This window comes from Lates calcarifer, unplaced genomic scaffold (genome assembly GCF_001640805.2).
Source record: "Lates calcarifer isolate ASB-BC8 unplaced genomic scaffold, TLL_Latcal_v3 _unitig_2180_quiver_825, whole genome shotgun sequence".
Classification (NCBI taxonomy): Eukaryota; Metazoa; Chordata; class Actinopteri; family Centropomidae; genus Lates; species Lates calcarifer.
In genome coordinates, this window is record NW_026116037.1 from 3,108 (window position 1) to 23,561 (window position 20,454).

Below are 20,454 nucleotides of genomic sequence, written 5' to 3' on the forward strand. Positions count from 1 at the left end.
AGGACCTGACTGGTTCATCTCTGCACACATTAATAATTTGTGCTGTTTTAATCTGATTTATTCAGTCTCATTCATTTTAATATTTGTCTCCTGTGCTTGTGTTCTGATACTAAGTTTGTCTGATTTTAATTTTTCTATTTGAAATAAAAACTGCTCTAACAGTAAAAATTAATATTATTACAATATATTTATTGAAAAAGTCGAGTCTCTCACAGCAGCCACAGGTAACATTAGCATCAGAAACCTCAGCAGCTGATGGTTGAGAGCTTGTGTTTGTGTGAAGACTTTAATAATAAAACATCATGAACCTTCTCACTGTGAGGAGACAAAGCTGAACCACTGAACCAACCTGAAAATATAATTTAGAAAACAGCAAACTACAGGAAGAGAAACAGGAAGTTACTGACCCCTCATTTCCTGTTCAAGAGGTCCAAGGTCAGGTGACGTCTCACCTGTAAACATGGAGGTTAAAACAGTTTCTGTTCTTTATTAAAACTGGACAGAGGTCAGAGGTCATACTAGTGATGTCCTCATACTCTGGTTTGTTTCCTGTCTTCCTGCTACAGCAGATGGACACCAGCAGGATGCAGTATGGACAGAAGACCACTAGATGGCAGAAGAGTCTGAGCACAGAGATACAGGAGGCTCCTCCACCTCCTTCTTCATCTTCTCCTCCTCCCCTTCTTCACTCAGAGTCTCTTCTTCCTCCACAGTCAAAGTTTTCAGCTGTGAACTTGTAGATTTTTGTTCCAGAAACTCAGACAACTGAAAAACATTTCATTCATTTTATATGTAATGTGACAGAAACACGAAGCTTCAACAACAACATTAATAATGAATCAATAAATCTGGTTTTAATTTAACAGAGACAGAAATATTAGTTTCTCCTGGATCCTAACATCTCACATTATCTTAAACTTTATTTATTGGATCAATAATAACTGTAGAACTAAACTCAGATCATTGATTTAAACGTCATCACTCTGAGCTCTGTCTTCACAAAGAAAAACATGAGACTGAAGTTTGGATATTTTATAACCACAGAGAGGAAAACTGATCAACTGATTATTGATCAGTAGCTCAGTGTATGTCTGTGTGTGTCTGATGACAGCATCAGTGACCAATCAGAGATGAGTGTCCTCAGATGTTACAGTTCTCCATTCAGAACTCCATTCAGATTTCACAGCATTTAAGAAGCTTCTTCTCCACATTCAATTTCTTTGGATTTGACTGAAAATGTTTCAGCAGCTGATAAAATGTCCTTAAAGCACAGTCCTCGAGGTAGGGAGAGTGTGTGTGTGTCCATGTGTGTGTGTGTGTGTGTGTGTGTGTGTGTGTGTGTGTGTGTGTTGGCATCATTTCTTTGTTTTCTTCTGTCGATCCAGAAATTTTTGTCGTCTCTCAACTGGAATCTCATCCAGACTGATCCCATGGTTACTGGCCCTGAGAGACAGACAGGTGAGAGACGGACAAGTGAGAGACAGACAGGTGAGAGACACAAGTGACACAGACAGGGTTGATTGATACACTGATGTAAACTGATATCTGACAAATGTGTAATGTTAGCTGATGGATGTGTAGGGTTAGGGTTAGGTGTGTCGCTGTGTGTGAGTCATTACCCTCCAGTGAGGTCTGGAGGAACAGGAAGACGTTTGGTGAATCCATCTCGACCGATCAGCCAGTACGTGTCCTCTGAACCCTTCACCTGTGAAACAGAAAACACCTGTTTATCTTCACTGACCCACAGTCTGACCCACAGTCCAACCCTCACTCGGTTTCTGTAGAGCTGCAGTTTAACGCTCTCTCTCTTCTGTTAAACTCTGTCTTTTCTGTAACTGACACATTTAAATCTGTGATATAATGAAAGTCTGAGGCTGCGGCAGGTGAGACAGGTGAGGCAGGTGAGGCAGAAGGAGCAGGTGAGGTAGGTGGGGCAGGTGAGCATACCTGTGCCTTCCTGGTGTCAAAGTGGTATCCCAGTTTGAGACTGGTCAGGACCTTCACTGTGCTCAGACTGATGTGGATTCTGTAGGCTGCAGACCACAAACACATCATCAATAGTGATTAGGTCATTGATCAGATCTGATCAGATCCCTAACTGAAGAGAAATCCTGAGCTCAGGTCTGATGATGATGTCATTTCCTGTCTTTACGTACGCAGTCCTGTAGCTTCCATGTGCGACGCTGTCGTCACCGTGTCTCCAAACAGACAATACCTGGGCATCGTGAGGCCGACCACACCTGCTACAACCGGACCTGAGGACCAGAGAGGAGGAGGTCTGAGAGGAGGAGGAGGTCTGAGAGGAGAACAAGGTCTGAGAGGATGAGTTCCAAGAGGAGGAGGAGGTCTGAGAAGAACTGGTCTAAGAGGAACTGGTCTCAGAGAAACTGGTCTAACAGGAAGTGGTCTGAGAAGAACCGGTCTGACAGGAAGTGGTCTGGACTGTACCTGAGTGCAGTCCGATGCGGATCTTGACTTTGATCTCAGGCATGTGTTTGATCTTAAAGGCTCCGATCGAGTGCAGGATGTCCAGAGACATGTTGGCAACTTCAGCTGCGTGTCGAGTCCCATTCCTGTTGGGGACGCCTGAAGCCACCATGTAGGCGTCTCCGATGGTCTCTACCTGTAAACACAACACAATACAACACAACACAATGACACAACACAACAACACAACAACACGACACAATACAACACAAAACACCACAAAGGTCAGCACAGCCTGATGGACACTGGTTTTTCCTGACGTTCAGTGAATGTGACGTGAATCTCTGGTTAGAATCTGTTGTCAGAGGTCAAAGGTCAGGAGAGTCATTACCTTGTAGACGTCATGAGAAGCAATGATGGCATCAAACATGGTGTAGAGGTCGTTCAGCAGGTCGACCACCTGCACACACACACACACACACACACACACACACTGTCAGTTTCAAGTAACAGAAGAAGAGGATCAACAGATATGAAATCAGTTTGTACCTCGATGGGTTCACTGAGCGCTGAGATGGTTGTAAATCCAACGATGTCACTGAAGTAAAGAGTGGAGTCTGAATAATGTTCAGGTTGAACCGGTTTCCCTTTCTTCAGAGCCTGAGCCACAGACCTGAAACACACAGTTACACTTATTAATTATAATATTATTAATAGTTTCTTATTAATAAACAACTCATAAACATATCGTCCTGTTTCTGAGTCTGTGCTGATTTGATGTTTATTCTCCTGTTTTCACTTTCAGTCATTAGTTCATATTCTGAACAGCAGCTGATCAGCTCCCAGTGTCAGTGAACGCACCAATGTTCAGATATTTCAGTTTTACTGTGACACTGAAGGAAACAGGAGGATTCTGAGTAAAGTTCTGCAGCGTCTGTTTCCTCTGAGCTTTATTCTGAAAGGATGTCACACACAGTGACATCCACAGGAAGTGAGGTCACTGGATCAGATCAACATGTGGTTCAGATCTCTGAGTTCAGCTCTGACTCTGGATTCAGGTTCGAGTCTGACTCAGGTTCAGGTCTGACTCAGTCTGGACTCAGTGTGGACTCAGGTTCAGGTCTGACAGGTTCAGGTCTGACTCAGTCTGGATTCAGGTTCAGGTCTGGACTCAGTCTGGACTCAGACTGTAGTTCAGCTCACAGCCTCCAGGTGTCACTGCTCTTCTTCATTGGTGTTGAACGTGTCTTACTTTGGAAGCAGCTGTCCGACCAGTTTCTCCGTCTTGTTTCTCTCGACCTCCAGTTCGTCCGTTCGTTCTCGGATCAGATCCTCCAGGTTTGAACTGTACTGCTCCAACATCCGCAGCATCGAGTCGATGATGTTCGCCCTCTTCCCTCTGTTGATGCCCCGAAACTGCACACACACACACACACACACACACACACACACGAACACACAAACACAACAGAAAGTCATTGTAAGTGGGACAGTTTCTCTCCTGCAGTTCTCAGGTGAACCAGCAGGTGGAGCCTCTCACCTGTTTGAACACGTCGTCAAAACTTGGCCTTTTACTCGGGTCCTCGTTCCAACACTCGTTCATCAGACTGAGACACTCGGCCGGAGCCTCGTCCACCGACACAACCGGTCTGCAGAGAGGAGGGGGCTGCTTCAGACGCTCCACGATCTCTGACAGACAGACAGACAGGTAGAGAGAGAGACAGACAGACAGGTGGAGAGAGAGACAGGTGGTCAGACAGACAGACAGACAGGTGGAGAGAGAGACAGGTGGACAGACAGACAGGTAGAGAGGAGGGGGCTGCTTCAGACGCTCCACGATCTCTGACAGACAGACAGGTGTCAGACAGACAGACAGGTGTCAGACAGACAGTCAGAGGATCAGACAGACAGACAGGTGTCAGACAGACAGTCAGAGGATCAGACAGACAGACGTCCTGTCTCACCGTGTGCCGGCATGTCCATCATGGCGTACGGCAGCGTCCGTGAGATCACTTCCTGTATGATGATGGAGAAACTGAAAACGTCTCCAGCAAACGAACCTCCACGAACCGGATTCCTCAAGAGCTCCGGAGCTGTCCACAGCAGCTCTGAGAGAGAGACAGGTGGAGAGAGAGAGACAGGTGGAGAGAGAGACAGGTGGAGACAGAGAGAGAGACAGGTGGAGACAGAGAGACAGGTGGAGAGAGAGTCAAGTGGAGACAGAGAGAGAGGTGGAGAGAGAGAGAGACAGGTGGAGAGGGAGAGACAGGTGGAGACAGAAACACTCTGAACTCTTTAAATATTTAGATTGAATTCACATTTACATTTAATCAGTGTTTAATATTTACCTGTAATGTTTATATCTCAGTAATATCTTTATATTTATATTAAATGTATGTTTCCTGTTTTCACCTTGTGGGTCGTCAGGAAGACTGAGGCTCTGAGAGTGAAGGATCATGGGAAGACCATAGTCAGTGATTTTCAGAACAAAACGTCCATCGACTAAACAGTTTGTCGACTTCAGTCGACCGTGACTCAAACCTCGTAGATGAAGATACTTCATCCCCTGAAACACACACACACACACACACACACACACACACACACACACACACACACAGACACACACAGACACACACACACACACACACACACACAGACACACACACACACACAGAGACAGACAGATACACACACACACACACACACACACAGAGACAGACAGATACACAAACACACACACAGACAGACAGACACACAGACACACACACACACACAGACAGACAGACACACACACACACACACACACAGACAGACAGACACACACACACACACACACACACACACACACACACACAGACACACACACACATAGACACACACACACACACACACACACAGACAGACAGACAGACACACACACACACAGACACACACACACACACACACACACACAGACACACACACACACACAGACAGACACACACACACAGACACAGTGTTTATTATCATCAGTTTAAAAAGCTCAGAGAACAGAAAGAGCTGAGTCTCAGCAGCCTGAAGGTTCAGTGTGTGATTAAATAAACGTCTCATTAACTAAAGCTGTGATGTGTTTAATGACTGACGCTCAGTCATCTTCAGGCTTTTACTTTGAAAGTGGGACAGGAAGTTGGTTCAGAGATTAAAGGATCAGAGAGACCAGAGTCTAGAGACCACAACACTCAGAAAGTCCCCCCTCCCCTGAGTAATAGTAGTAGTAGTAGTCGTAATAATAATATTAGTAACAGTAGTAGTAATACTAATAGTAATAATAGTAATAGTTAGGGTTACTTGTTAGTCGTACATAAAGCCATTTTATGATTTATTCCATGTCTCTGATGTCAGACGTCACTTTGCTTCAGTAGTTTGTTTTTTGTTGAAACTAGTTGGACATTTGGACTCAGTCATTCACCTTCTTTGAACAGAGTCTGACCACTGACGCACCAGCAGTGGACGACTGGACCGAACTGATACGACCCAAAGTCTTACTGGTTATCAAGTAAACCACAAAAGCTCTGACGTGTAAACTAGTGACAGCTTGTTCACCTCACTAGTTAATTAGTGACCCATAATTTCCTGCACTAGTTCACTGATCAAAACACTCAGTAACTTTGAAACCTCTTTTGACTTTACCAGTTAACTAGTGGTAGACATAGATTAGTAGGATTAGTAATAGTAATGGTAGTTGTAGTAGTAGTAGTATTAGCACTAGTAGCAGTACTAGTAGTAGTATTTATATAGTAGCAGTATTGGTAGTACTAGTAGTAGTACTAGTAGTATCGGTACCTTGATGAGGTCCATGAGTAAGGAGGACTTGAACATCCAGTCCAGCCTCATGTTGCTGTCGGACAAAAGGTCGGACAGACTTCCTCGAGGACAGTGTTCAACCACCAGAGCAAAGATCCCAGAGTCCAGGAACAGACCCAGGTACAGGTTCAGGTTCTCGTGTCTCATCTCCCGTAGCTGGACCAGAGAAAGTACAGATCTGAAACTCTGAATCTGAAACCTGTCAACATCTGAATCCATGATTAAATATAAAATATAAAATATAAAGTAATATAAAATGATATAAAATAATATAAAATAATATAAAATATAAAATTCAACCACGATGAATCAACTGGACGACAGAAGATGATGTGTTCACCTGGAAACTATCAGGAGGTAACTGTTCAATTATCTGTTTACTACTGTATCTACTGTATCTACTGCGTATCTAATGTATCTTCTGTGTATCTACTGTGTATCTACTGTTCTTGGTACCTGGCTGAACAGACTCTGGGTGTTTGGATTCACGGCCGTCATCGTCTTTCCAACAGGAATCTTCTTCAGCCAAACCCAGTCACCCTGGTAACAACACAACCAATCAGAGCAACAGTGTGTCAGACAGACAGACAGGTACAGGTAGTAAAGGTAGTACATGTAGTACAGGTAGTACAGGTGTACCTCCAGTATTCCTATGTTGGAGCTCTCAGGTGTCGTCAGGATGTAACTTCGAGCGATCGAGCGAAACGGAGTTTTAATTTCCAGGAGACTCCTCATGATCGACTCGTCGTTCAGTTTCTATAGAAACATCATCATCATCATCACCAGAAAATGGTAACTCAGTGTTACCTGTGTGATGTCACAGTTTCTCACCTTCCTGCTGACTTGAGTGTCAATGAAGACGATGTCGTCCAGAGTCAGGATCAGTTTGGTGACGTTTGCTGCTCTCTTGTACTTCCTGTTCACACATTATTAGTTTTATTGTTATTATTATTATTATTATGACTAGTTTGACCAGAAAATGATCAGCAGAAAAAGTGTGTGTCAGTGTGTGTGTCAGTGTTAGTGTGTGTGTGTTAGAGTGTGTGTGTCAGTGTTAGTGTGTGTGTGTGTGTGTGTGTGTGTGTGTGTGTGTGTGTGTGTTAGTGTGTGTGTTAGAGTGTCAGTGAGTGTGTGTGTGTGTGTGTGCGTGTGTGTTAGTGTGTCAGTATTAGTTTGTGTGTGTGTGTGTGTGTGTGTTAGTGTATCAGTGTGTGTGTGTGTGTGTTAGAGTGTCAGTGAGTGTGTGTGTGTGTGTGCGTGTATGTTACTGTGTCAGTATTAGTTTGTGTGTGTGTGTGTGTGTGTGTTAGAGTGTGTGTGTGTGTGTGTGTGTTGACCTGATCCAGTAGGAAAATGCTCCAATCAGAGCGCAGAGCAGGAGGAAGATGAAGAACACGGTGACTGTGTCGACTCCTGCAGATAAAAAAACTATGATGTTATGAACGTGATGGACACCAGGGGGCGCCCTGCAGACCTCACACATTCATCACATGTTGGACAGAAACAGAGAATTCCCACGGTGCTGTAGGTCAGTAAACTCACCCCCGCTGCAGGCCTCCTCTGGACTGAACCAACAGAAGCTGTCTGTGGGGGGTTTTCCTCCGGGGAAGATGAAGGAGCGGCTCAGCGGCCTCAGACCTCCGACCATCCCGTCCGTGTGCGTCGGAGCGAGCGAGTGAGTCGGGACGAGTCGGTCACCGTCGCTGTCCAAAACCACATACCTGGACTGAAGGCCACGCCCCTCTCTACCTCCGTACAACACCTGAGGAAAAAAAAAAAACAGGTGGAAGAAACGTCAGGTGCCAGGTGGTTCATCATGTGACTGATGATGTAACCGAGTTCAGAGTTTATCTACATTTCTTTTTACTGAAATATTAAAATGTTTCTGACCTGATTGAATCCCTGGAAATCAAAGCCTCCATCTGATTGGACGAGCCGGTTCCCCGTCACCCAGTGCCCGCCCCCTGCCTGACGACGCTCCTCCACCGCCTTAGCAACGAAGTACACCATGTTAAAAATGGTGCCAAAGACTGGAGACACCTGCAGACAAAGGTCAAGGAAAAACGTCACCTGGTGGTTTTATACTGTCTCCTCAACACATCAGAGGTCACCTGAACGCACCATCTTTACAGAGTCACCTGAACGCACCATCACTACAGAGTCACCTGAACGCACCATCACTACAGAGTCACCTGAACGCACCACTACAGAGGTCACCTGAACGCACCATCAGTACAGTCACCTGAATGCACCATCACTACAGAGTCACCTGAACACACCATCAGAGTTCACCTGAACGCCCCATCACTACAGAGTTCACCTGAACACACCATCACTACAGAGTCACCTGAACGCACCACTACAGAGGTCACCTGAACGCACCATCAGTACAGAGTCACCTGAATGCACCATCACTACAGAGTCACCTGAACGCACTACTACAGAGGTCACCTGAACGCACCATCAGTACAGAGTCACCTGAACGCACCATCACCTGGACTTAATATAAGTTTATACAGAAAACCATTACACCAGAAGCATGAGCAGAACTTAATCAAAACGTAGGAGCACAGTAGAAGCAGTGGCCTATTTTCTCTCTCTATGATCACTCTGTCGATCCTTATGATTAATTCTATCTCCCACCGACCATGAACACATCACTGGATAAACTCTGAACTGACACGGATTCTGTCCAATCACAAAGAAGAGCTGTTGTCCCTGTTTCCTTTTTCTGAAATGTTGTGAATTGTGAGTTGTTGTGTCATCAGGGCCACCGTAGTATTTGTTGTGTATTAGTTGTGTATTTGTAAATGGACTGTACTTATATAGCACTTTTCTAGTCTTTTCGACCACTCAAAGCGCTTCACACTACAGATCACATTCACCCCAGTCACACAAACATTCATACAGCACTTGTTCTATAGCTTTCTAGTACAGACACACTCATTCGCACACCGATGTCACACCTTGGAGGCAATTTGGGGTCAGTATCTTGTCCAAGGATACTTCGGCACGCGGACTGGAGGAGCCAGGAATCGAACCACCGACCTTCTTACTTGTGTATTACTTGTGTTTGTGTTGTGTATTTATTGTGTATTAGTTGGAGTATTAGTATTAGTTATTTATTGTGTATTAGTTGTGTATCACTTGTGTATTACTTGTGTTTGTGTTGTGTATCTACCTCCATGGCGGAGACCACAGACCGGATCTCTCGGCTCATCTGAGCCTGATGAAAAGCTTCGTAGAAACTCTGGTCGGACGCCATGGTAACGGTCAGGACAGAGCTGTAGGCGTGACGAAGCTGCGTGCTGTTGGTCAGCTGAGGAAACACTGTGTCCTGATTTGACAGAAGAGAGAACCAGGGAGCCAATCAGAGCTCAGTTTGAAACCTTTATGAAAAACAGGATCATTATTAACTGAGTGTGTAGCTGTGGATAAAAAGCTGCAGCGTCTCCTCAGGTCACAGCTGGAACTGCAGCTAAAGAAAAACTCATTCAGCAGATCAGATGTCAGGAGTCATTGATCGATCAGTTTGATGTTAGCCTGATGAGTTATTGATCGATCAGTTACCTGATACGGCATGGCGTACAGCAGGGCGTCGTACGGTATAAAGATGTAACCATCAGAAACCATCCCCATCTCCAGAGCAGCCAATAGGAGCTCTCTCTGATCCTCTCCACCAATCAGAACGGAGCTCATACACATGATGACGACTAAAACAGAAAAAATAGAAACAGGTTTTACTGTGAATCTGTCGATGAACTGAAGCTTCAGACGAGTCTGAAACAGATTAAAATCAGATCATTAACAACACTGTGTTAAATGCCATATTATTGATTGACAGGAAATTAATTGGTGATAAATCTGATAATCAATTATTAATTTAAAAAAAACTCAACAGAGACAGAGCGAGTCATCAGAACATGTTCATCTTTGCTTCAGGGAATAATAAAGACATGTTTCACATTACTTTATTTACTAAACAATCAATAGATCATTGGAAATAACTATCGATGTATTGATGATTGATTGGCTGATTGACTGGCTGCAGCCTTGCACTTCTCTTCTGATGGAACAACACAACTTTACCAAGGTTTGTCTGTTTATCACTGATACATAGAATCTATACTATATAAATACTGAAGCATTTCAACAAAACACAACATACAAACTAGAAAATGCCTTTCCTGTGGAAAATGCGTGTGAATGCTGAGAGCTGAATGAATCGCTGAAGCAATGCTGAAAATGGCTGAAATTATGGTTGAAATGAAGAAGAAAAAGTTGAAATTTGAAAGGCAAAAGTCATTGCTGAAGTTTAAAATGCCTGAAATTATCAGAGAGAAAGGGTAGATGTAGAAGCTGAAAGTTAAAACCAACAGCTGAAGCATTTGTTTGAATAGCAAGTGGAGACAAAGTTGAAATTTTAAAAAGCGAGAAAAGAGTTGAAGAAAGTTGAATAAGCATAAATGTCAAAAGGTTTAAACCTTTTGATAGTTGAATGGTTTCTGTAGCAGAAAGTATGCAGTAGTTACAACACAAACAGGGCTGGAAGCAGAAAGGAAAAACAGCTAAATGCAGAATAAAAAGTGGGAAGTCAAAATGTAAAAGTGGAGATGGAAGCTTAAGTGCATTAGATAGAAAAGCAGAGAGCACAAACATGTTGAGGAATCAGCTTAAAGGCAAATAATACACAGCCAAAGCTGGACGATGAAATATGAACGTGGAATGTCTGAACTTCCTAACAGGTAAAATGGAAAGAATTAGGTATCATTAGTGTGTGTGTGTGTGTGTGTGTGTGTGTGTCTGACTGTGTTTGTAAACAGCACAGAGATCAAAGGCAGCAGCTACAGTGAGCTCTGAGCCCAGACAGCCACACAATACAGAGATTTGCTTCTGCGTACCTCTTGAACTCCTCCTAATAATTCAAAAACTGTAAGTCCTATCGATGAAATCTGGTGACTGCCAGCACCAGGAGACTTTACTGAACACAGACATGTGTTATTTGTGTAGATAAAGTGAAAAATGAAAACAGTATGGCAGTTTAAAAACTGGCCTGGTTTGGATTTTGTCTGAGGACAACTAAAATGGAGATGAATGAGGCAGTTGAGGGCTCCTCTTGGTAATCAAGAGGAGCTACCTCAAAAACCATAAATCCTATGGCTTAGGGAGTCACACTGTGTGAAAGAGCACAAATTTATCTACAATCTGAGGTATAAATTGTGTGTGAGAAGTGAAAGGTGTGGACAGGAGAAGAGCTGAAGCACAAAAATTTGAGGAAAAGTTGAAGGGCTGAAGGTCTGAGTGGTGGCAATGACATCACCCACTCTGGCCAGCGCAATACACACCCATTATAAACTCAGAAAATCTCATGAAATGAGCATGAAATATAAACTGCTGTCATTTAAAAACTGGACAAGATATCAAAAAGTTGAATGTAAGTTGAATAGCTGAACTTATTGGGACTTGTTTAAAGTTTAAATGAAGTCTGTAGCACAAAGTATGACGAAGTAGTTAAGTATCCCAGAGGAGGTGGTTTTAGGGGATTTGAACTCTCCCTCAATTCATTTCAATGGGAAAAAATCTTAGAGAAAAGGCTTAATATTTCAAAAACTATACATAATATTAAAAAGTTGAATACAAGCAGGCATGTCCTCGAGAAGCTGAACGTTTTGATACTTGAACGGTTTCTGTAGCTCAAAGTATGTAGGACTAGTTAGCTGCCGAAGAATTGAGGGATCAGAAAAAAGAGGATTTCAATTCAAAGGCAGCAGCTACAGTGAGCTCTGAGCCCAGACAGCCACACAATACAGAGATTTGCTTCTGCGTACCTCTTGAACTCCTCCTAATAATTCAAAAACCATAACTCCTATCGATAAAATCAGGTAACTACCAGCACCAAGAGATTTTACTGAACACAGACATGTGTTATTTGTGTAGATAAAGTGAAAAATGACCACAGTATGGCAGTTTAAAAACTGGCCTGCTGTGGCTGTTGTATGAAGACAGCTAAAATGGAGATGAATGGAGGAGCTGAGGGCTCCTGTTGCTGATCAGAGGCTGCTACCTCAAAAACCGTAAAACCTATGGCTTAGGGAGTCACACTGTGTGAAAAAGCACAAAATGATCTACAATTTGAGGTATAAATTGTGTGTGAGAAGTGAAAGGTGTGGACAGGAGAGGAGTTGAAGCAGAAAAATTTGAGAAAAAGTTGAAGGGCTGAAAGCCAGAGTGGATGATGTCACTGCGTGACATCACCTACTCTAGCCAGCGCAATACACACCCATTATAAACTCAGAAATTGCTAAAAATGAGCATGAAATATAAACTGCTGTAATTCAAAAACTGTACAAGATATCAAAAAGTTGAATGTAAGTTGAATAGCTGAACTTGTTGGGACTTGTTTAAAGTTTAAATGAAGTTTCTAGCACAAAGTATGCTGAAGTAGTTAAAGTTCAAAGAGGCTGAAGTTTTGAAGGAGTTGAACATTCCGTCCATTCATTTTAATGGGAAAAAATTTTCATAAAACGTTGAATATTTTAAAAAGTATAAATAGTATAAAAAAGTTGAATGTAAGCAGGAATGTCCTGAATGAGCTGAACATTTTGGTGGTTGAATGGTTTTAATAGCACAAAGTATGTGGAAGTAGTTAGATGCCGAAAAACGTACGGAAGAATAATAAGTTTAACTAGAAAATGCATTTCCTGTGGAAAATGCGTGTGAATGCTGACAGCTGAATGGATCGCTGAAGCAATGCTTAAAATGGCTGAAATTATTGTTGAAATGGATGGAAGTGAAATGGGAAGTTAAAATGTAAAAGAGGTAGAAACAGTAAAATCAGTTGCTGAGGGTTTGACTCAAACAGTCAAAATGGAGAGAAAGAGGTATGAAGTCTTAAACACTGCAAATGCAGAAGAAAAGGTTAAAATTTGAAAGGCAAAAGTAATTGCTGAAGTTTAAAATGGCTGAAATTCGCAGAGAGAAAGGTCAGATGCAGAAGCTTAAAGTTAAAACCGATAGCTGAAGAATTCGTTTGTATAGCAAAATTGCAGATTAAGTTGAAGAAAGTTGAGTTGAAGAAAGTTGAATAAGCATAAATGTAAAAAGGTTAATGGTTAAATAGTTAATAATAGTTAAACCTTTTGATAGTTGAATGGTTTCTGTAGCAGAAAGTATGTAGGAGCAGTTACAACCCAAACAGGGCTGGAAGCCGAAACAAAAAACAGCTAAATGCAGAATCAAAAATTGGAATTTAAAATGTAAAAGAGGTAGAAACAGTTGAAAGGTAAAATCAGCTGCTGAGGGTTTGACTCAGTTAAAATGGACAGAAAGAGGTATGTAGTGTGTCTGGGTGTGTTTTCTATCACCAACTGAAATTAACTGCCATGTTACTCCTGATTAAAACTGCTCTAAAACCTGTTTGAAGTGAAACCTGTTGAACTGTGTGTGAATCCACGTCTTCTATGTGCTGTGGAGACAGTTTGTAGCAGGATTTTGACAGAAAAGTAAGTCAAGAGTTTGATAAACAGCACAGACATCAGAGATCAGCTGATCACAGTCACCTGTTTGTGTCCAACTGCACTCACAGGTTGCCATAGCAACATCAAGGTCTCAGCCTCTACAGAGTCAGATTTTGCTCTGCGCACCTCTCAAACTCCTCCTAATAATTCAAAAACTGTACAACCTATCGATAAAATCAGGTGACTACCAGCGCCGGGAGACTTTACTGAACACAGACATGTGTTATTTGTGTAGATAAAGTGAAAAATGACTACAGTATGGCAGTTTAAAAACTGACCTGGTTTGGGTTTTGTCTGAGGACAACTAAAATGGAGATGAATGGGGCAGTTGAGGGCTCCTCTTGGTGATCAAGAGGAGCTACCTCAAAAACTGTAAATCCTATGGCTTAGGGAGTCACACTGTGTGACAGAGCACAAATTTATCTACAATCTGAGGTATAAATTGTGTGTGAGAAGTGAAAGGTGTGGACAGGAGAGGAGTTGAAGTACAAAAATTTGAGGAAAAGTTGAAGGGCTGAATACACACCCATTATAAACTCAGAAATTGCTAAAAATGAGCATGAAATATAAACTGCTGTAATTCAAAAATTGTACAAGATATCAAAAAGTTGAATGTAAGTTGAATAGCTGAACTTGTTGGGACTTGTTTAAAGTTTAAATGAAGTTTCTAGCACAAAGTATGCTGAAGTAGTTAAAGTTCAAAGAGGCTGAAGTTTTGAAGGAGTTGAACATTCCGTCCATTCATTTTAATGGGAAAAAATTTGCAGAAAAAGTTGAATATTTTAAAAAGTATAAATAGTATAAAAAAGTTGAATGTAAGCAATAATGTCCTGAATGCTGAGCATTCACACTAATAAACTAAAACAGTTCAGGAGTTAAAACCAGAACAAGATGGAGGCTGGAAAACCTGATTAATTATCAGTTAATCAGATGATGTAGAACTGATGTGGATTAAGTCTGGTGACCTCAGGGTCCACTGACCTCAGGGTCTTTGTCGTAGTTAAACTTCATTTCTCTCAGCTCTGACCTTTGACCTTATCGGCGTCTTTGATCGTTCTCAGTGCCTCCCGAGCTCCACCATTGTTTTTTGTTTCCATGGTAACCACCGGACCAATCAGCAGGCCCAAAGACCGCAGCACCGAGGCCACTTCCTGTCCAGTGCTCTCCCATAGGTTGGACGGAGCTGGTGATGGAGAGGAAGAGGAGGAGGAAGAAGAAGAGGAAGGACAGAGATTATTATGAGAGTCCAAAAGTGTAATTGATCAGATTTTAACTGGGTACAGGGAGTACTACAGTGAATACTACAGTGAGTACTGTGAGTACTACAGTGAGTACTACTGTGAGTACCACAGTGAATACTACATGTGAATACTACAGTAAGCACAGTGAGTACTACTGTGAGTACCACAGTGAATACTACATGTGAATACTACAATGAGTACTACTGTGAGTACTACAGTGAATACTGAATGTAGTCTGTCTGAATCTCTGGCCTTTGTTTTCTGTTTTTATCATTAAGTATTTTTTTAACAAACCTTTTTTTAAACAAACCTCTGAAAAACCTGAGGTTTGTTGAATCTTTACAACATTTAGATCAAAGAAATAAACCCAGAGGTAACGAGCTTCAAGTGGATCTTTAATAAAAACTCAACAGAGAAACAGAGAAATAAACACTTACGGCCTGAAACAGCCTCTTGCCCCTGTAATGACATCACTTCCTCACCTGAGATGATGCCGACATGCGCCCAGCGGAAGAACCTGAGCACGGTGAACAGGACTCTGCTGGGAGGAGTGATGGGCGGCAGGTTCGCCCAATCAGAGTCCAGACAGCCCGGAGAGGCGAGTCCCGCCTCCCAGTGCTGAGTCAGTAAGGAGGCGGCGTGACAGAGGGCGGGGTTAAAGGGTCCAATGTAGGCGTGGCCATAACCCTCCATCTCCCCAAGTTCTGTCAGAGCTGAGATAAAACCAGAGAAGAAGTCAGAGTCTGAATTAAACTAGAGAAGAAGTCAGTCTGAATAAAACCAGAGAAGTCAGACTCTGAATTAAACGGAGAATCAGTCAGAAATGTAAAAAATAAAAATTCTGTGAAAGTAAATGTAAAATGAATTCAGCTGATTAAATAAAATAACTTCAACTTGTCTCTTTAAATAAGTCTTTAATGAATGAACTCTGGTGCCATGGAGGTTTAATAAAGTCAAAGTATTTTAACTGTAAAATCACTGACACTTAAAGTCTTCAGTCTTTATGTGGATCAGGTCGGTCAGGGTCAGGGATGACTCTGATCATTAGTTAGTCCTCATCCAGGGTTAAGGTTAGAGTCTGTTGTCATGGAGGTTTGATTTAAAGTCTTCAGTCTTTATGTGGATTAGTTCGGTCAGGGTTAGGACTCTGATCGTTAGTTAAGGACCTAACGAACCTTTGGAGACGGAGCAGTCCTCGTCCAGCAGTTTCACATCGTACCAATATCCTCTGCTCAGACTGCCGTCGCTCCGTAACCGTGACAACGCCAGGTTGGCTGCTGCCGTTGGCATCGCCCGGGAGAACATGGGGTCACATGACCACGGACCAATCAGAGCCAGTTTGAAGGTCGCAGACCAAACATCCGTCACAAATATGAACCACAGACAGAGCAACAGCAGCAACTGGAGGATCTGCATCCTGACGACCTGAGGAACAAAACACAACAGAGACAGTAGAAATCAATTATCAATAATCAGTTTTATATTTTAGGTTTTTCTGTGACTGAAAGTTTTAATCACAGAAAATATTTGGATCTTAATTTAAACATCTGAAGATCTGACATCACTGATTTATGCATAGATTAAATTACAGATTGACTGGATATTAGTTGACCTGTATATTATATTAGATTACCTGTATGTTACAGTAGTTTACCTGTATGTTATACACACAGTGAAAAGATGGTCCACAGAGATTGAGGAGGCTCTGAAGGACTGTTCTGAGACAACTGTGTGGACTGAGCTCAGTGACTCTTTAACTCAAAAGGTTAAAGTTGGGGAGAGTCCTTTCAACACCATACAGCCCATGTTCCTGAGGGACAAGCTGGAACTCATGGGGGTGGACCAGCATCTGGCACTCTGGATACTGGATTACCTCACCAACCGACCGCAGTATGTGAGGACACGAGACTGCACATCTGACATGGTGGTCTGCAGCACGGGGGCCCCACAGGGAACGGTCCTGGCTCCTGCGCCCTCTACACTGCAGACTTCCAACCAGCAGCATCTCGACAGCAGACAGGAAGAGACTGGACAAGCTGATCAAGAAAGCCAGCTCTGTCCTGGGGGGGGCCCTCGACCCAGTGGAGGTGCTGGGTGAGAGGAGGACCCTGATGGACAGTCTGACAGCACTGAGCAGCTCCTTCAGGCTGCTTCACCCAAAGTGTGTGAAGGAGAGGTATCGCAGGTCCTTCCTTCCTGCTGCTGTTAGACTCTACAACCGGCTCTGCTCCTAATACACCACAGACTCACATGGACCATTTTCACTAGGTTCTGCACTTTAATTAATCCAAACAGCTGCTATCAGTCACTTACTGTGTGAAATTTCATCTCAAAATGTGTAATATCTGTATTTAGTTCAATCTGTCTCTGTGTATAAACTCCTGTGTATATTGCTCTTCTGTTAATATTTTTTATTACATTGTCATGTTTATACTGTTCTTATGTGTATATTTTTTTTATAGCACTATCTTGTCTTTACTCGTATTTATGTCTTTTTCATCTTTTCAATCACTTATGCTGCTGCAACAATGTAAATTCCCCCATTGTGGGACTAATAAGATAGATAGATGACTTTATTCATCCCCTAAGGGAAATTCAGTCTCTGACTCTGACTCCTTCTCACAGATTGAACCCAGCTGACTGCTGTGACCTTTGACGTCTAAGGCTTCATGTTAATGCTGACTGACACCATTAGCTAAAGAGCGCTAAGTATAGCAACAATGCTAACGCTCTTAACACAAGCTGAGAGAGAGAGAACATCATCAGGACTCTGAGAACCAACATCTACCTGAACACCACACTCACCTGGTGACATCACACACCTGTCTGATGATGTCATCCAGCTGGTTTGTCGACACTGTCAGTGTAAAGAGTTTATGATGTTTAAATATTAGATCCATAGTCATCACACAGGAGGAAGACCATGGACACTGACTGAAAGCTCTCACTCCTCTGAAACATCAGAGGGAATTTATTTTAATTTAATTTTAATCGACCTCGTTATAAAAAACAGTCTGTGACTCAGAATCAGCTGATCATCACTGCTGCTGTGAAATGCATTCTGGGATTCATCCAGATGACAGGGTGACCTCAGGTCATCTGGACTGGACTGACGATGCTTCACATTAAACTCACTTTAAACTGTGTTCACCTGAGCACAGGTGAGTTACCTGAACAGGTGTTTCCAGGTTTCCTGATTTACACAGGTTCATAAAACCAGGATCTGATGAAAGCAGAAGTTTATTCGTTGTGCAATGATACAGCCCAGGACAACCAGAGACCAGGTTTACATCCAGAGACCTGGTTCTTGTCCAGAGACCAGGTTCATGTCCACAGACCAGGTTCACCTCCAGAGACCAGGTTCATGTCTGGACTCAGTCTGTGGTTCAGACTAACCCCCTTTAGTTCTGGTTGAGTGTAAATAAACAGGTTGTGTCTGAACCTTTGTATTAAATCAGACCAGGATCTTTCCCTGAACCTGAACCACCATCCTGGAGCCAGACCTGGGAGGGGAGCTCGCCCCTGAGTGTCTGGTGGCTGGATTTTCACCCATGGGGCCCAGCCAGGTTCAGCTTGAACAGGTTACATGGAGCCACCACCTGCAGGGACAGGTATCAGGGTCAGGTGTCAGTCAGCAGGTGGAGGCAGGGCCCAGGCCACCTCAACACACCTGACCTGAGGGTGGATGTGGAAATGATAACGTACACCTGTGTGGGTTACGGACGTTGACTGCATCATGTGACCAGTGGATCCATCAGCAGCAAACTACTGAAACATATCTTCTCCACCTGGGCTTTACCTGGCTTCTACCTGAGCTGCAGGTCAATAAAATCACCAAACTTTACATTAGAGCACCTTGTTTCCTCTCTCTAACACCTGAGCTGCTGCAGTAAATGAGTGAACACCTGTGTTTCTCTGTGCAGCTGCCTCATTAACCTGACAAACCAGCAGGTGAGACGTTTAGGGAACGTTGGTTAATTATAACTACACAAAATAACTTGTATTGTAGTTGAACACCTCAGTTCTGTGTGAAACATGTCCCCGTAACACAGGTAAGTATTCACACCTGATGCTGACATCACTGTTGAACACACCTGAGAACTAACAGAGCTAACAGCTAACAGAGCTAAGAGCTAACAGAGTTAACAGCTCCAGAGTTAACAGCCAACAGAGTTAACAGCCAACAGAGTTAACGCTAAACAGAGCTAATAGAGTTTACAGAGCTAACAGCTAACAGCACTAACAGAGTTAACAGTAACAGAGCTAACAGAGCTAATAGCTAACAGAGCTAACAGCTAATAGAGTTAACGCTAAACAGAGCTAACAGAGTTAACAGTAACAGAGCTGACAGCTAACAGAGTTTACAGAGCTAGCAGAGTTAAGCTGTGAACAAAATCCTGACTCACATGAAAACCTGAACATTAACTGAGGCTGTCAGCCTGTTGTTGATGAGACGTCTGATTGGTTCGTTTTTAACCCTTTATGATGTGTCGATGACATCACAGCAGTGTCACAGTTTGATTAAAAAGTCGATCAGCTGATCAGAGGTGATGAGTGTTCAAAGGTTTGATCTGATCATCAGGATTGATCTGTTTAAAACCACAAACTGATTGATTATTAGTGTGACTGCAGCAGCTTAGTCTGAGGTTCCTGTTTGATCCTGGAGCTGATCTGAGATCATTAAAACCAATTCACCCTCAGACCTGAACCACTGTGGTTTCTACTGATTTCTACTTTACTCTGATGCATCTTCACACACAGAAACAGTCTGACATTGATCAGGAAATAAACTGTAACACACACACACAGACACACACACACTCACTGTGTTTACCTTTGACTCAAAGATTCATCTGTCGAAGAAAAAACTTCAGCTTCAGTTGAAACAAGAAGAAAATCCTGAACCTGACGAACGGAGAGAAAGTGCTGATGTCAGGTCGAACGAGGGAGAGAGAGAGAGAGACATACACACTCAGTGTGTGTGTGGGGGGGGTTAGTTTAATCTTGTTTGAGGTTCAGGAAAAACTTTGGCTTCAGATTAGAGTCTGTAATGAGAGGATGACTTCCTGTGTGTGTGTGTGTGTGTGTGTGTGTGTGTGTGTGTGTGTGTGTGTTACCTGTTACCTCTGAGAGAGGAGGAGGAGGTGAAGAGAGGAGTGAAACAACACAAACCAATAATCAATAACTGATCAATAAAATGTCTGGAGTTTGATTTAATCACTTTCAGACCAAACTTCATTCAAAAAACACAGAAAATAATTTACTCAGATTTACTGCAGGAGAAGTTTCTGTTTCTACTGTTTCTACTGATGTAAAGTCTTACAGGTCTACGTTGTTACTGGTCTACGTTGTTACTGGTCTACATTGTTACAGGTCTACGTTGTTACAGGTCTATGTTGTTACAGGTCTACATTGTTACAGGT

The 20,454-nt window shown here is 42.8% G+C and overlaps 1 protein-coding gene across 1 annotated transcript; it reads right to left on the reverse strand.

Annotated features, from left to right (window-relative positions):
* Positions 1 to 771: 771 nt before the first annotated feature.
* On the reverse strand, positions 772 to 20,123 carry LOC108892323 (retinal guanylyl cyclase 2). Its single transcript, XM_018689815.2, has 24 exons — positions 19,866 to 20,123; positions 16,207 to 16,456; positions 15,514 to 15,744; positions 14,818 to 14,973; positions 9,844 to 9,986; positions 9,455 to 9,610; positions 8,164 to 8,313; positions 7,816 to 8,035; positions 7,611 to 7,686; positions 7,105 to 7,189; positions 6,913 to 7,029; positions 6,730 to 6,813; positions 6,253 to 6,429; positions 4,840 to 4,993; positions 4,392 to 4,535; positions 3,968 to 4,116; positions 3,680 to 3,843; positions 2,977 to 3,100; positions 2,819 to 2,887; positions 2,449 to 2,623; positions 2,157 to 2,255; positions 1,948 to 2,033; positions 1,620 to 1,705; positions 772 to 1,443 (listed from the first exon to the last, which is right to left on the reverse strand). Exons 2-24 carry the CDS (start codon positions 16,445 to 16,447, stop codon positions 1,356 to 1,358), a joined length of 3,174 nt encoding a protein of 1,057 aa, XP_018545331.1. The 5' UTR covers positions 16,448 to 16,456; positions 19,866 to 20,123; the 3' UTR covers positions 772 to 1,355.
* Positions 20,124 to 20,454: the final 331 nt, after the last annotated feature.